The sequence below is a fragment of the Melanerpes formicivorus genome, unplaced genomic scaffold, assembly GCF_026170545.1.
Source record: "Melanerpes formicivorus ecotype bairdi unplaced genomic scaffold, bMelFor1.0.p_v2 SCAF_23, whole genome shotgun sequence".
NCBI lineage: Eukaryota > Metazoa > Chordata > Aves > Piciformes > Picidae > Melanerpes > Melanerpes formicivorus.
Window position 1 is genome coordinate 8,025,260 of NW_027142375.1, and position 14,937 is coordinate 8,040,196.

General features: G+C 38.7%; 1 protein-coding gene across 2 annotated transcripts in view; it reads right to left on the minus strand.

Annotated features, from left to right (window-relative positions):
• Positions 1 to 318: 318 nt before the first annotated feature.
• The window catches only part of SP4 (Sp4 transcription factor), a 28,993-nt gene continuing 14,374 nt past the window's right edge, over positions 319 to 14,937 (minus strand). For both annotated transcript variants that reach the window (XM_068152459.1, XM_068152460.1), the window contains exons 4-6: positions 5,934 to 6,162; positions 5,454 to 5,653; positions 319 to 4,126 (exon numbers count right to left, since the gene is read on the minus strand). In XM_068152459.1, coding sequence (XP_068008560.1) covers positions 3,882 to 4,126; positions 5,454 to 5,653; positions 5,934 to 6,162 — 674 coding nt within the window. In that variant the 3' untranslated portion in view covers positions 319 to 3,881. The remainder of the gene's footprint in view (positions 4,127 to 5,453; positions 5,654 to 5,933; positions 6,163 to 14,937) is intronic.

Sequence of the window (14,937 nt, forward strand, 5' to 3'; positions counted from 1 at the left end):
TTACCTTAGGAAACCTTTTCCTTTGACCATGCTTTTGGTACGTTCAGGAACAACCCTAACTTCCATTTGCAGGAGCTGAACAAACCCCACAGAATTCATGCTGAGCTAGAATCTGCTGGTTTAATTCCCTGCTGGGAGTCTGCCAGTTGGGAAACGCTGACCAGCAAGTACAGGTCTTAATTACACAGATCCAGAAGCTGCTGCCAACCTTTCCCCATTGAGAAGCATTTGCTTTCTAGTGTTCTTCTTGATGAACAGATTATCACTCAAAGATAATTTATCGCTGCTTTACATTGTAAGTAATTAAATGAAGAAACCTTTTGAACTCAAGGGAATTTTAATAGGTTACTTGCAAAATGTTATTGCAGGCAACAACTTGTACATGATTTTAGTTCCAAACCCACCAAAACCAAAAAAAAATAAAATTATACAAATCAGCATTGTAAAAGTGTCAAATTAATGCCTCACAGGCTCTGCTGGCAGAATTAATTTCTAAATCCTAGATGTGGGGATGTGGGGGGTGGGGAAGGAAATGTTACTCTCATTTTTTTCCTTTTCCATTTTTCTTTTTTCTTAGAAAAATTTACAAGTGAAATATTACTACAAAACTTTTTTTTTTTTTCTTCTCTTTTTTTATAAGGAATTTTTGCAAAACATTTACATTTTTTTTTACCATCAACTGTTTGGTTTTTTTTTTGTTGTTTTTTTTTTATGTTGCTTTTTTTTCCTTTTTCTGTTTCAAAATCGTTATGTAGATTTAATACCCCTATGCTGCACATCAATTCTTTGAGGGATGACAATTCAGTGACATGCATTCAAACAAACAAACAAACAAAAAAAACAAAAACCAAATCCCAAAACCAAACCCAAAAACACCACAAGGCATTAAAATGAAGACTTAAATACAAATATTGTTGCAATAAAACAGTTATAAAATTGAAAAATAGGACCTAAACATCATGCTTTACTTAACTCTGACAAATTAACTTCTTTTTTTTTTTTTGCCTTTTTTCTTTTTTTAATCTCCTAGATTACACACTTTTATTACTGCTCTCGTGAAAGAATGTGATAAATAATGGCCTAACACCAACCGCTAATGTAATCGGCAACACATACACGAACCTAACCAAAGAAAGTATACTGGTAAGAAAGAAACTATTCTAACACTGGAGTCCTACCATGGTAAATACACTTTGCACTGATAATTACAATAAAGCAAAATTTTTTTAACGGTGGCAAAGGGAATGAACAGTGAAATGTCATTAAACAGGATACTACTGCACATCTGTGCCCTATTACTTACAACAGCTATATCCCACTGAGTCAAATAAAGGACATTGAAATTTACGATCCTTTTAAGACAGAAGAGTGGATTCAGAACGGTATGCAGAACAGACTGTCAAAATGTTTCTAATTCCAGCGGTAAAAATGTGCACCTGCTAACACAAGTTAATGTACTCGAGATGCTACGAAGCCAACCAGATTGGGATTTTGATACATCTATAACAGGGATTCATTGCAGATTAAAAACGCCTTCGGCTTCCTACCCGCACGCGTGAAGTACGCGTGGAAAGAAAACAAATCGGCTACGAAATGGTTGTGCAGAATGCTCCTAACTTCGGTTTACAAAAATTGGTAACTTCTAGGAAACATGGTATTAACATTAGGAAAGTTCTTCTTTGCATAAAGAAATTTATAGCGCTGATTGTGAAGCGTAATGATAAAATATATATTTGACATTTCATTTCTCCTATATAATAAAATTAACAGTTAATACTACCTAATGTTCATCTGTATTAAATGTAACATCTAATTGATTCTGATGCTTTAAATCCAGATACATCAGTTAAGAGTACTTTAAATAAAATATACAAAACAATGTACAAAACCCAACTAAAATTTAAAGACTTTGTTACAAGTCTACAAAAGCTTTAAGAAACTTGAAATTTATAACCACAGTGTAAAATTGTTTTCCTTTAATCTCAAAGCTTTTTTTATGCAAACTGAAAGCATAAAAATACTTTCAGCTTAGTATTCTGCTACAAAGGGCTGGCCTAAAGTGTACACAGTGTAAACAATGATTGGTATTTCTCTTGCTTCAAAAATACAGAAGACACCACAACATTGATAAAGTATTCAGATGAGAAGTATGTTTTCTGAGGGAATGCACAAGGTATCTCCTATGTCTCTCAAACCAACAGCTACCAAACACATTCTTCCTTCTGTAATTTGCAGGGGAAGGGAAAAAAAAAGAGAAATCTTATGCTTCTTGCACTGCACTTCCTTTAGATACAGCAAAAATATTTTGGTATATAAATTTATTACAAAACTGGTCATGAGAAGTATCACTAAATGACTGTATGTGTAAAAGGTTACATTTATGCCTGTGGGAAGTAATTAAAAATCCTGAGTATGGAATATTTGGCCATCTTTCCTCCTTGTCCGTATTGGAGTTTTCACATTGAAAAAAAGATGCAGTTTGCTTTTGCTGTTTTTCATTTCCTCTGTATTCCTACATTAAGCTGGCCTATTTGGAAATGTAACCAAACCTTTGAAATCAAAAGCCATGTGGTAAAAATGCAACTATCTTCTTGTTTCCCCACTTTGTTTTGTGGTTGGAGGCTCCATGTAAGATTTGATAGGCAACAGATAATTATTAGCAGCTCACATACTCTTCTTGAGGAGAAAATAAAGACTTTAACATGTAGGGGAAAAGAGAGAAAACATTTACTTCCAATACCTCTTTTTTGTTTGTTTGTTTGCTTGTTAAAATGTGATAACTAATTCTTTTCTTTGGCTATTAAGTCAAAGCATAAAGAACTCAGCACATTAACCACAATTAAATGAACTAGTATTTACAGAGAAAAGATGCTGGAGAATGAGCTACACCACTCACTTGTCTGATTAATTTCCACGAATTCTAACAAAAATAAAACATTTAAATACTTAAAATTGAGTTATAGTTCACGTAAGCTATGAGTTAGAAACGGGCCTGGGATGTTTTAGAACATACTTAAATTAAATACCAAAAAAAATGAGACTAAAGTTGCCATATTCGTTTTTCATCCCATTCACAGACACCATTGCTGTTGTAGAATCTTATGTGTAATATCCTTCCTACTGCATACACTAATTCTACATAACCTTAGCTCTCCAAACAAAGAGAGGAATTAGAACTCACTGATTGTCATTTATACACACTACTATAATGTAGTGGCCAAAATTCATCTGAGGTTCACCTCAGAACCGACTTTGCAGCGTGCATCATCATCCAGCTGCTGTTTGAGCCATTCCAAAACTGAGAAAAGACGGCCAAAAAAAAAAAAATCAACTGACATGTTCTGTGGACTGAGCAAAACCCTAAAATATTCCTACTGTCGCTCAGTCTGTGTCCAGTTTCCTTGTGTGGGAAAAGGTGTTCTCATGAAAATATCACAAATTGATTTTAGAAACACAGTACCTTCGTCAAATGATATTAATCCTAGTCAACGTCCACCCTGGTTTACACTGATATTATCTGCTTTTATAAACACACCAACACACAATGCTAAAATAGGGGGTGGCTGGGTGGGGGGGGAGTTCATTTAGAACCATTAAAGGATATACAGACACATAACTAAAAAAGTACAGTATGGAAACAACATTCCCCCAGCTGCTTATCCAGTACATCAATTTGCGCGGCTTGTATTTTTGAGAGTTTTTGTCTTGTTGCACCGGTGTACACTTCCCATGCTGACCCTCCAACCTGGAACACTTACAGAAGTCATGGAGACTGAAAACATGTTTTTCCTGCTCTGTAATCCACTTTACCAGCCCGTTTCCATATCCTGAAAGGTATGTAAACTTAAGTGCAGCACTAGGCGTCCGTACAAATGATCCTTTCAGAATTCTTCCATGTTTGTTGAAACGTTAGGGGTTGCTGGGTTTGAATCTTGAGAAATGGCAGCAACAGTGACAATTCTTGGAGAACCAAGAACCTCAGTAACTGAAGAGTCCAGCTCTGAGGTAACAATAGCAAGGGCTGTTCCACCACCCTTCTTGTTCTGGTGAGTTTTGACATGTTTTGAGAGATGGTCACTTCGCATGAACCTTTTAGAACATTCTGGGCACTCAAACCTCTTTTCACCTTTTTCAAAAGAAGAAAAAACATCAAAATGTTACAGAAAGACAGCACTGAGCCCTGCCTGATCATTTGAATCTGACCCTTTTCTATTCAACAGGACAGAAACTGTCTTTATGAAGCATCTTTAAAAGGATACAAGGCTTTCTTCTCTACCTGTCTGGCTTCCAGGTGTGTTCTGCTCAGTCACAGGCAATCTACTCTTCACTACTAAAATGTTCTCAGCAAATGTTTGCTATGCTGCCACTTTCTGATGAGAAGTTTGAATTTCAGGTCACCAAACTTCCATAAACCTGACAGGGTAGGACATGTAAAAGACCTGAAAGAATGACTTGATAGCATTTTTAAAGCATACTTTTGTTATTTAGATTATAGTGATGAGAAGGGAATTTGGAAACAGGGATACCAAAGCTCCATGAGGATATATGACATCTATGTCAAGAGAGAGAAATTCTACATACTAGGAAGTCCTGTCGCTGTTCAAATTTAACCAGCTCTTAGACTTCAAGTGCTGCTTTCTGATGCTCTAAGTTGGTGGGGTGAGGGGATGGGGAGTCACACCTTCTTGAGGCTAGAAATATGAAAGCTGATAAAACTTCCAGTCCCTAAAATATCCACCTTTCCAATCTGAACTGTTAACTTGCTTTTCAAGTTCTCATTTGAAATGTCAAGAAACTTGCCCAGAAGACCAAATCTGATATATGACTAGGTTAACAAATTTCTTAAGGACTGAGCTAGTCCAAGTGAGAATACCACGACCCTGGTCCTTTGCCAGTCCTACAAGTCTAATGTGTCACATTCAGATCAAGCATCCCTAATGTACATCAGCTATGCATCTGTAGGTAGAGAAAGTCAGTTTGGACTGCTCTCATTGTATTGATTCGATCTCACAGCCACCTTGAACTGATGAAAACTGAAATCTACTATTTCCTCTGTTTTAAAGTTACATTTTAAAGCGATAACTTTAATATCAGGATCTCAGGGAGTGATAGTGGTAGGACTAGGGGTAATGGAATGAAGCTGGAGGTGGGGAGATTCAGGCTGGATGTGAGGAAGAAGTTCTTCACCATGACAGTGGTGAAACCCTGGAATGGGCTGTCCAGGAAGGTGGTTGGGGCCCCGTCCCTGGAGGTGTTTCAGAGCAGGCTGGATGAGGCTCTGTCCAGCCTGATCTAGTGTGGGGTGTCCCTGCCCATGGCAGGGGGGTTGGAACTAGGTGATCCTTGTGGTCCCTTCCAACCCTTACTGATACTATGTTACTATGATCACTGTTGAACCATGGCCATTATGATTCAGACTTCCTGTACTATGGATACAGAGAGGGCTGACCAACCTGTGTGGGTTCTTCTGTGCCTTTGTAACTCATCACTCCTGGTAAATCGCTTGCCACAAAAAATCCAGTTGCACACAAATGGTCTTTCACCGGTATGCCAGCGCAGATGTGCTCGGAGATGAGATGTCTTGCCATACACTTTTCCACATCCTTCAATATGGCAGATGTGTTGTTTCTTTTTTCCTGGCTCATTGGTGCCTCTAAAAAGATAAAATTTAAAGAGGTTGTTAAGCATTGGAATGTGCTGCCCAGGGAGGTGGTGGAGTCACCGTCCCTGGAGGTGTTCAAGAGGGGATTGGACGTGGCACTTGGTGCCATGGTCTAGTAGTCATGAGGTGTTGGGAGACAGGTTGGACTTGGTGATTGAGGTCTTTTCCAAATGTCTAAACATACTTTCTAATAGAAAACATTCAAATACAGGCACTATGAGGCAAGCTGGGATAAGATGTCTAAATATGTACTGACAAAATTTACATTTACCTTCCTTCTCCCTCTCTGCAATTAGGACATGAGCAGGCAACTCTTCTCAACCTCTTGCCAGGTTGCACTTCCTGATCAGAGGCTTGTTGAGCTTGTTGAAGCTGCACTTGTGTTATCTGATCAGGACTAACAGCACCAATTGCTGCATTAGCAATGCCACCTACTGCTACAGTAACCGGAGCTATTGTGGCTTGCTGTACTTTTACTCCATCCTGTCCTTGCTGTTGACCTGTAAAACAGGTAAGTGTTTGTATCTTTTATTAGTCATTTCAGTAAGCAAAATGCACAAATAAACTTCACATGCTTTATAGAACAAAAATGCCCCTCAAGTGCAGGGAAGCTACAAACCAAACAATAAATCCAGCCATTTTCCTGAAGCATTACCATGGTATTTACCCACTAGGTTCGACAGCCCTGTGCAATGCAATTTGTTACTTGAACAGTACAAGACTGCAAATTACTGACTGACACTAAGAAATGTGAAGTAGTTTAACAAGGCTTTTCTTTTTCTCAAAAGCTGAGAAACCATTAGACAAAACCTTACACAGAAGTACTGTTAAATCTATTGCAAATTAACATCTCAACCTCTGAAAACATATCTGCAATCAGAAGATTCCAATTAGCTACTTTTAAAAAGTTGCTTTATGATACATTGTCACTTCTCCTACAGCCTATCCTGACAGCATTGAGCCACAAAGAAACTTTCATAAAGGAAAAGAAATGTTGTAGGACCAGACTTGTACAAGCTAGCATACCAGAGCTTTGTTGGGTTGGTATTTTTTTCAGGATTCTCCATCAGGGATGGGGTAGTGTTGCTTATACACACAAACTAAGGGAGAACAAGTTGGAGAGCAGCCCTGCAGAAAAAGATCTGGAGGTCTGAATTGATGGCAAGCTGCATACGAGTCAACAGCGTGCCCTAGAATCCAAAAGCACCAGCTGTCTTCTGAGGTGCATCAAGCACAGCACAGCTAGCTGGTCAAGGCAGGTGACTGCCCCACACTACATACTTGTGTGGCCCCACCTCAAGTACTGGAAGCAGTTTTGTGCACTTCATCATAAGAAGGATGTCAAAATATTAAGAGTGCAACCAAGATGGTGAAAGGCCTTGAGGGCAAGACTAAAATGAGCATCTGAGGCCACTTGGTTTGCTCATCTCAGAGAAGAGAAGGTTGAGGGGTGACCTCATCACAGTCTTCAACTTCCTCACAATGGGGAGAAGCAGAAGGGAAGGTGCTGATTTTCTCCCTCTGGTGACCAGCAACAGGACATGTGGGGATGGTATGAAGCTGCATCAGGGGAAGATCAGACTGGACATCAAGTAAAGCTTCTCTGGTTGGCTGGTCATTGGAATAGACTTCTTAGGGAAGTGATCACAGCTCCAAGCTTGTCAGAGTTCAAGGAGTTTCTGGATGATGTTCTTAGTTTTAGGTAGTCCTGTAAAGAGCAGGGAGTTGGACTATGATCCTTATAGGCCCCTTCTAACTTCAGTTATTCCATGCTTTTATTCTGCAGAAGGGAGAATGTTTTCAAGAAGACTGGAAAAGCAGCCTGACTGAATCAAACAGAATTCTAAGACTGACTTGATGAAATAAGAATTCAGTGTCATTACAAATTCATTGATCTCATTGGCTTTCTTGATCAAAGGGCATCAGGATTATTGTCAGATATTAAAGCAAAGACAATTCCAACCTAGGTAAGAAGTGCAGTTTCTTGAGAAGCAGAGTAGTATTATGTTTGCTTAAATAGGTAGTATATGGTGTAAGAAAATAACGTGACAAATTAAATCTAACACAGAGATAAGACTTCCAGCCACAGTCTGACAGCACTGCATGGCAGTCCTGCCAGTAACAGGAAGGGGACACAGTATCATTAGATGCTGTGATTTCAAAAAAGTGCATAGTAAGAGGAAATGCCAGCTAGTTACTGAGACTGCAATGACCACCCAGCATTGCTTAGAATAGACTGCGATATTTTAAGGCATGAAAGCCCTCAGTACTGAAGCATTAATTTAAACCTTAGAAATCCCTTGGAGGTAGTATGTTTCAGAGATTCAAATGAGGTTCAAACTTCTCAAGCCTGTGTGACAGACACCATCAATGGGGATAAGACTTCTAAGAACACTCTGAAGTGTACACTGCCTAGCTACCAAGCGAGTTCATATAGAACACTGCAAGGGATAATGACTACTCCCTTCATGTGGCAGCTGAGGAGCAATATATGCTTGGCTATCTTAAAGAACACAGCCAGAAATGAAATCCACCACACCACCTACCACCACCACATACATGCTGACAGATTAGGACTAAAGAACATGATATACAGAGGACCTCCCAAAGTGAGTGACTGTCCTCTAACAGGCCACGACAGGCAACAGGAGCTAGAGTAAATCTGTCATGTGCCTAAGTCAGTACCAGGTTATTTTCACCAGAAGAATCAACCAAATTTTCCAATTTACCACTCCTGATTTCCATCTGGACCTTGTACCTGATCTGCCCAGATATGAATAAACATTAATTCCTTGGTTTATTAAGCAGGCCACGAGTATTGACAGATGTCGAATACTTGCAGATCTCTGAAAAGGCCAAAATCAGATGAGGTACCTTTGAGTTCCACTTGCTGTTGGACAGATAAACAGAAAAACAAAACAACAACAACAAAATCATTAAAAAGCCTGGTATTTGCAACAGAGGAACCACAGAAAAAGAATTACAGACTTAATCTTGAGTGCAGAACCTCCAGATTGAAAGACAGAGTCTTTATTTTCAGAATAGCAATGTACTGGAAATAAATTTATTTCCTATATTCAAATGGGAAAGAAAAACAGTCAAAGGAATCCTTGAAGGAGAACAGGGTAAGGAGAACATTTGGATAAAAATGCAAATATTAGTGGATTTGGTATAAAAATATTTGTTATAAATACAAATAGGTTTTAACAGTGGTAGAAGAAGATAGAAGAGCTTCCAAAGACAGTGCTAGCCCAGAGGAAATTCCTTGTCAAGCTGTTAAGTTGCTGAAGTACTGAGTGCCACCAATAGCCAGCCAGTCAAAAAAGCTTGATGATTTTTGTTCTATCTCATGCTCATCTTAACATGATAACATGACTGCTTGTGGTGAAAACCAACTGCAGATTTTGGTTAGCCAAAGGTAAATAAGTTAACAGGAAACACTTTCTCAGCCTGTAGTCTTTCACAGAGCACGAATCGCCCTCTGTCTTTTAAAATAACCCAAGATGCAAACTCAGTTAATTCACACAGCAGCACAATAAATGATGAACCTAGGAATGGTCACTGCAAAAGATAAAGATGCAACAGATACTGTGGCCACACCTACTGCAGCCTCATGCTAATTTCACTATCAGTTATGTTTTCAAGTACATTAATAAAAATTAGCCTTTGCCATTTGAGTGTTAGAGGGATGACTCCATCCATGTCACAAAGCACTATATGAGAAAAAAAGTCCTAAGACCTAACTGCTCTGTGATCAGAGCACAGCTGAACAGCACAACTTTCTCTCAATTTTCCCTTTTTTTCTCTCATTTTCTTGAATAGATAAAAGTTTCATTGCAACTTCCCTCCAGCTGTTGGACCAAGGCTTTCCAAGGAAGATGTAAACTGATGCACATTGAATAGGACACCTCCTATTTTGACTCCATGGCTAGCGTCAGTGATAAATATCCAACACAGCTCTTGCTGGATCTGATCAACCAATGCTTATGGGGGAGTGTGTTCAGCATTTCTAAAAATCCAGTCTGTTGTGCTGATTCGATAGAAACCAACTTTCAGTCTCTAAGTCAAGAAACAACCAAACACACAAGAATCTTGTAATACTTCTTCAGAACATCAAGTACCATCACTGCCACATACTTTTACCTGCTCTGAACTTTGACTCCCCTACCCATGTGAGGATCACACTTACCAAGGATTCTATGACATTGCTACAGAGCTACCACTTTAATCTATTTATTAAACACAGTGATATATTTGAGTGGAAATTTTCACAACAACTGGAAAGTTGACAATAAGAATACAGAAGAGAAAATGTCAAAAGTAAGGTTGCTTGGGCAGCCAGTTACATTATCCACATAGTTTCAGTTAAAGAGTAATTAAATTACTCTTCTTTATATACCATTAACAAAGTTATTACCTTTTCTAATGTGAATGTTGATCTTCTTCTTTGAATTAATATCATGAAGTTATTTTAAACTCCCTTCCTGTAGATTACACTCACTAAATTCAGAGCAAAACGTTCTGAAAATATCACACAAATAGCCTTATTTAAAGATCCAGGCCACAATATTCAAATAAGCAAATGTCTATGTTTTGAGTTAAGAGAGTTACTGAAGGAAGCAGTCTTATCTGATACAGAAATCTTTGCAAGAGATGTACATAAATGTCAGAAAGCACTGGAAGTTCCAAAATGTGATTTCTGGACTTAATTTTTGCTTTGAACTCCTGAAAGAGCATCCTGACAAGCTAACACACTAGTAATATATGGAATATACATAGAATAGAGAGAATTGCATCTATTGCGCCAGGGGAGGTTCAGGCTGGAGGTTAGGAGGAAGTTTTACACAGAGAGAGTGATTGCCCATTGGAATGGGCTGCCTAAGGAGGTGGTGGAGTCACCATCACTGGAGGTGTTCAGGAGGAGACTTGATGGGGTGCTTGGTTGCATGGGTTAGTTGGTTGGGTGGTGTTGGATGATAGGTTGGACACGATGATCTTGAAGGTCTCTTCCAACTTGGTCTGGTCTATTCTATTCTATTCTATTCTATTCTATTCTATTCTATTCTATTCTATTCTTAAAGTTATTGAACATTAAATGCTTTATTCTTGTTGAAAGTAAAATAAATCTATTTTGGATCTGTTGTAAAATCTTTGCTTTTGAAGAAAAATTCAGAAAATGTTGATGAAAAAACTGAGCAAACATGCCCTGGCTAAATCTCAACCAGAGCCTGCTCTAGTCTTGAGTTGTATGAGAATTTGATTTTTTTCAACCACATCACAATCCATAGTGGATTCCAGTAAGGGCTTTAACTTTTACACAATTTTATACTTATGAAGGGAAGATAAAGGAGTTTCATTATTTCTCAAATCAACTTTACTCTAGATATAAATTGGATTTTTATTTGAAATAAACCCTGCTTATTCTAAAAACAGGGGGCTGAGACAATGCTACTCACACAGGAAGAGAATGATCTCCTGACACTTTCTGGATGGACAAAAAAGACCTATTAAAAATAATCGATACAACTTTTTACTAGGGGCATTAGAACACCATTTAAAGCGTTCCAGAAATTCTGCTACAATTGTGAGAGCACTTGACATTGCTCCTTCCTGACACACTCCAAACCACAAGACTTGGTATCACTACACTTCATCATCTGCAATCGAATCTTCCAGTAGAAAGAGTGCATGTTTCAATACAGATTTGAGAGAGAGGTCTAAACAAACCATTCCATGAGGGAATAAAGTCACACTTCACATCATCTAAGTTACTGTAAGAGACTTGTAAAAGTCTCATTTACATTTAGAAGATAAAAGGTTTTTCTCAGGTTCCCAAAATTCCCTCAGTAGTGATTTCCTGAGACTGTGAAACAGTCTTGATTAACAAAATAATCACTGAACTTGTATATGACTTAACATTATTGCACATGCAGTCCAGTTACAGCTGTGAGTTACAATAAAATGCTAGTGTAAAAACCGATACCAACTACTCCACTGCATTTCATTTTCTGTCAGGTCTGAGTTCTCAGTACTGCAAAAATCTGAGGCACCTGTCCACAACCAGAATGGCTAATATTGGAAAAGAAGTAAATAAATTTGTTCAACTGCATGTTCTACAAATGAAAGAGAAGGTTGCAACTGACGTTCATAATTTAATGTGCATTACTACAGAACAGCTAAGTAAAGTTACTGAGACTCTGCAGAATTCCAAAGCTCTACAGTCCTCAGAGCTAATACAGCAATTCAGCCACTCAACAACTTACTGATGCAAAGCAATGGGAGAAAAGAGGTTTCTCATCTACCCTTCCCCTGTGTGCATGAAGTGCAGTCAGCTTGCAAACAGTATTCTTTCTACACAATGACATACAGGCAATTTTTAATGAGATATTTTTATACATTTACAGTACTTAAATATTTAAAATATTAACAAAGCTTTATAATTATATTTATATAAGATGCAGAAATACAGAATGCTTTAAGATGTAGCCAAGGTTTTAAAATGTAAACAAAAGTCTGTGGCGCTAATTTAGTTGGAGGTAATTATTTTTCCAAGCAAAATCAATTAAGAAGGAGGTTTCTTGCTGAAGAATGAATTGCAAATAGTTCTTTAAAATTAAATAGATGTGAAAATACCACTTTTCAGAATTTACATAGAAGACAATGTGATTCACTGCCATTTGAATTGTATGCAAACAGTTCTGCCCTCTATCCTACCCTGAAGCGGTGGTTTATGAAGAAACAAACATGTGACCAAGGGAGAATTCCCCAGAACAGAAAGTGTACAAAGGGCTGATGCCAGGGACCCACATCTGCAGAGAAGATCAGTTTGGAACAGAGAGAGGAATTGGATCCTTTCAACTAGAACAGGACACTACAGTCATCATAGCACAGCATTGTGTCCAAATGTTACTACAAGAGCAAAGTTTCCAGGGCAAACTGCATTATCAACTAGACCTTTGTCTTTTCTACCTCCTACAAGGGCACTGAAGCAAGCATCTATCTTTTGCCTGTTGCTGACTTTGACAAGATTGGTCCAAACTTTTTCTCTCCCCCAAAAGCCTCCTGTATCAAACATCTCAGTGTGTTCAAAAACTACTGAAGAGCATCATCTTTAGCTTCTGTGAAAAATACTACACTTTTAAGCATGAGACTTAAAGCCATAAAAAGTATATCTGACAGTTTTAAACACCTTCAAAAACCTGAAGACTTCTTCCTTTTGTGCAAGAATCCTAATGGCAACACAAAGACAAAACAATGCCCCTAAAGTTTCACAAAGTTACTTTAATGACTTCTCAAAACCCAAAGGATTTACTCAAGTGCTTTAGGATAACCTGAAGCCACTTCAGTACCCTGAGATGGAAAAGTTTTCCAGAGGCAGTATCTTTCTGAATTCCAGTCTTCTTTTTTTTTGCTTTATTAAACACAGGACAGAGCTACCACAAATACAACACAGAAAGAACTATACAGAAATGGCAGGAAAATCAACCACAGAGCTACAGTTTCACAAAATTTAGTTTTGTATAACCATGCAAAAACGTCAGTCAGTGCAAGGCAATGCCTCTGATGGTTCTGGATGCTGTGGCTTTGGGTGGAAAGAAAATATGATCAATTAGGTAATCTAAAGCAGGAGTTGGAATCAGAAAAATAACTTACACTACTGATAAGGTGAGAGACCATTTAAAAAAAACCTGATTTTCATCATCATTGAAAAAAACAGTCAAAAAATGAAGCACTTTTAGGATGAGTGTTCAAGTGCCCTGTAGATTAGGATAGAATAGGATAGAATAGGATAGAATAGGATAGGAGCAGACCAGACCAGGTTGGAAGAGACCTTCAAGATCATCGTGTCCAACCTATCATCCAACGCCACCTCATCAACTAACCCATGCAACCAAGCACCCTCTCAAGTCTCCTCCTGAGTACCTCCAGTGATGGTGACTCCACCACCTCCCTGGGCAGCCCATTCCAATGGGCAATCACTCTCTCTGTGTAAAACTTCCTCCTAACCTCCAGCTTAAACCTCCCCTGGTGCAGCCTGAGACTGTGTCCTCCTGGTACTGGTTGCCTGGGAGAAGAGACCAACCTCTGCCTGTCTACAACCCCCCTTAAGGTAGTTGTAGAGAGCAATAATGAACACTGACTCCTTAGAGCAAGTAGACAATTGAAAAGCCAAGCACCACCAACTGTGCTGTAGGACATTAGATGCACTGTAGAGAAACTAGTAACAGATCTAAGATATAGAGCAGTTTAAGTTTACTTCTGTGAAACATCTTCCTCTACCTCATCACCCTGTCCCAAACCTCAGGTTATTCTACATCTTACAACCACAACAGAACATGGCCCAGTTCTTTTTTTCATCTCTTCCCCTTATTCTCAAATTGGGACAGGACAAGGAGGAAACTTGTTGACTGTTGGTCTCTACACAGCCTGACTAGAGGAGCTCAAGACCTGATAAACTAACAAAAACCTCCTACATGCTTATCTTACACACTTTGGCCATATGGAAACTAAAATACTGTTTGCAGGAAATTTGGTTTGGGGATCTCAGTCCAATTTCTGTGTATTACCCTGGAAGTAGCAATAGCCTAATCTTGGAAGGACAGAAGGAGGCTGACATGGAAAAAATTGAAGCTAAATTTTCAGTACTTGTTTTGGTTCTATGGAGGGTAGGAGTGGGGGATGTGGGCTTGGTTGTGTTTTGGTGGGTTTTTTTACTACTATTTAGCTAGCTTCCATATTTCACACTCGACTAGTAGGTTAACAAATGTCCTTGAAGTAAACATTTTGACTCCATGAAATGCTATCTTCATATTGATCAAGATAAAAATAAATATGGCTCTATGCACAGGAGGGATTAGTTAACAGGTACACACCTGGAAAATGCAGAATTCTTTCAACAGAAAGGAAGACAGCTAACTTTAAAAGTGGGTTAAGTTGTATAGCACTTGAGAATTCATTCAGAATCAATCACTGGCAAGGTGGTTAAAAGTTATTATGAGGAAAAACTATTCATAAAGCATTTTAAAAAGCTTTTTAGAGTAGGGCTAAACGTGCCTTGGTTTTGTATCAGCCTATGGGTAGATAGGGTAACCTAAACAAAGACTGCTTTATCACAGTATCACAGTATCACTTAGGTTGGAAAGGACCTCGAGGATCATCGAGTCCAACTTATCAACACAGACCCCACGACTAGACCATGGCACCAAGTGCCACGTCCAATCTCCCCTTGAACGCCTCCAGGGTCGATGACTCAACCACCTCCCTGGGCAACCCGT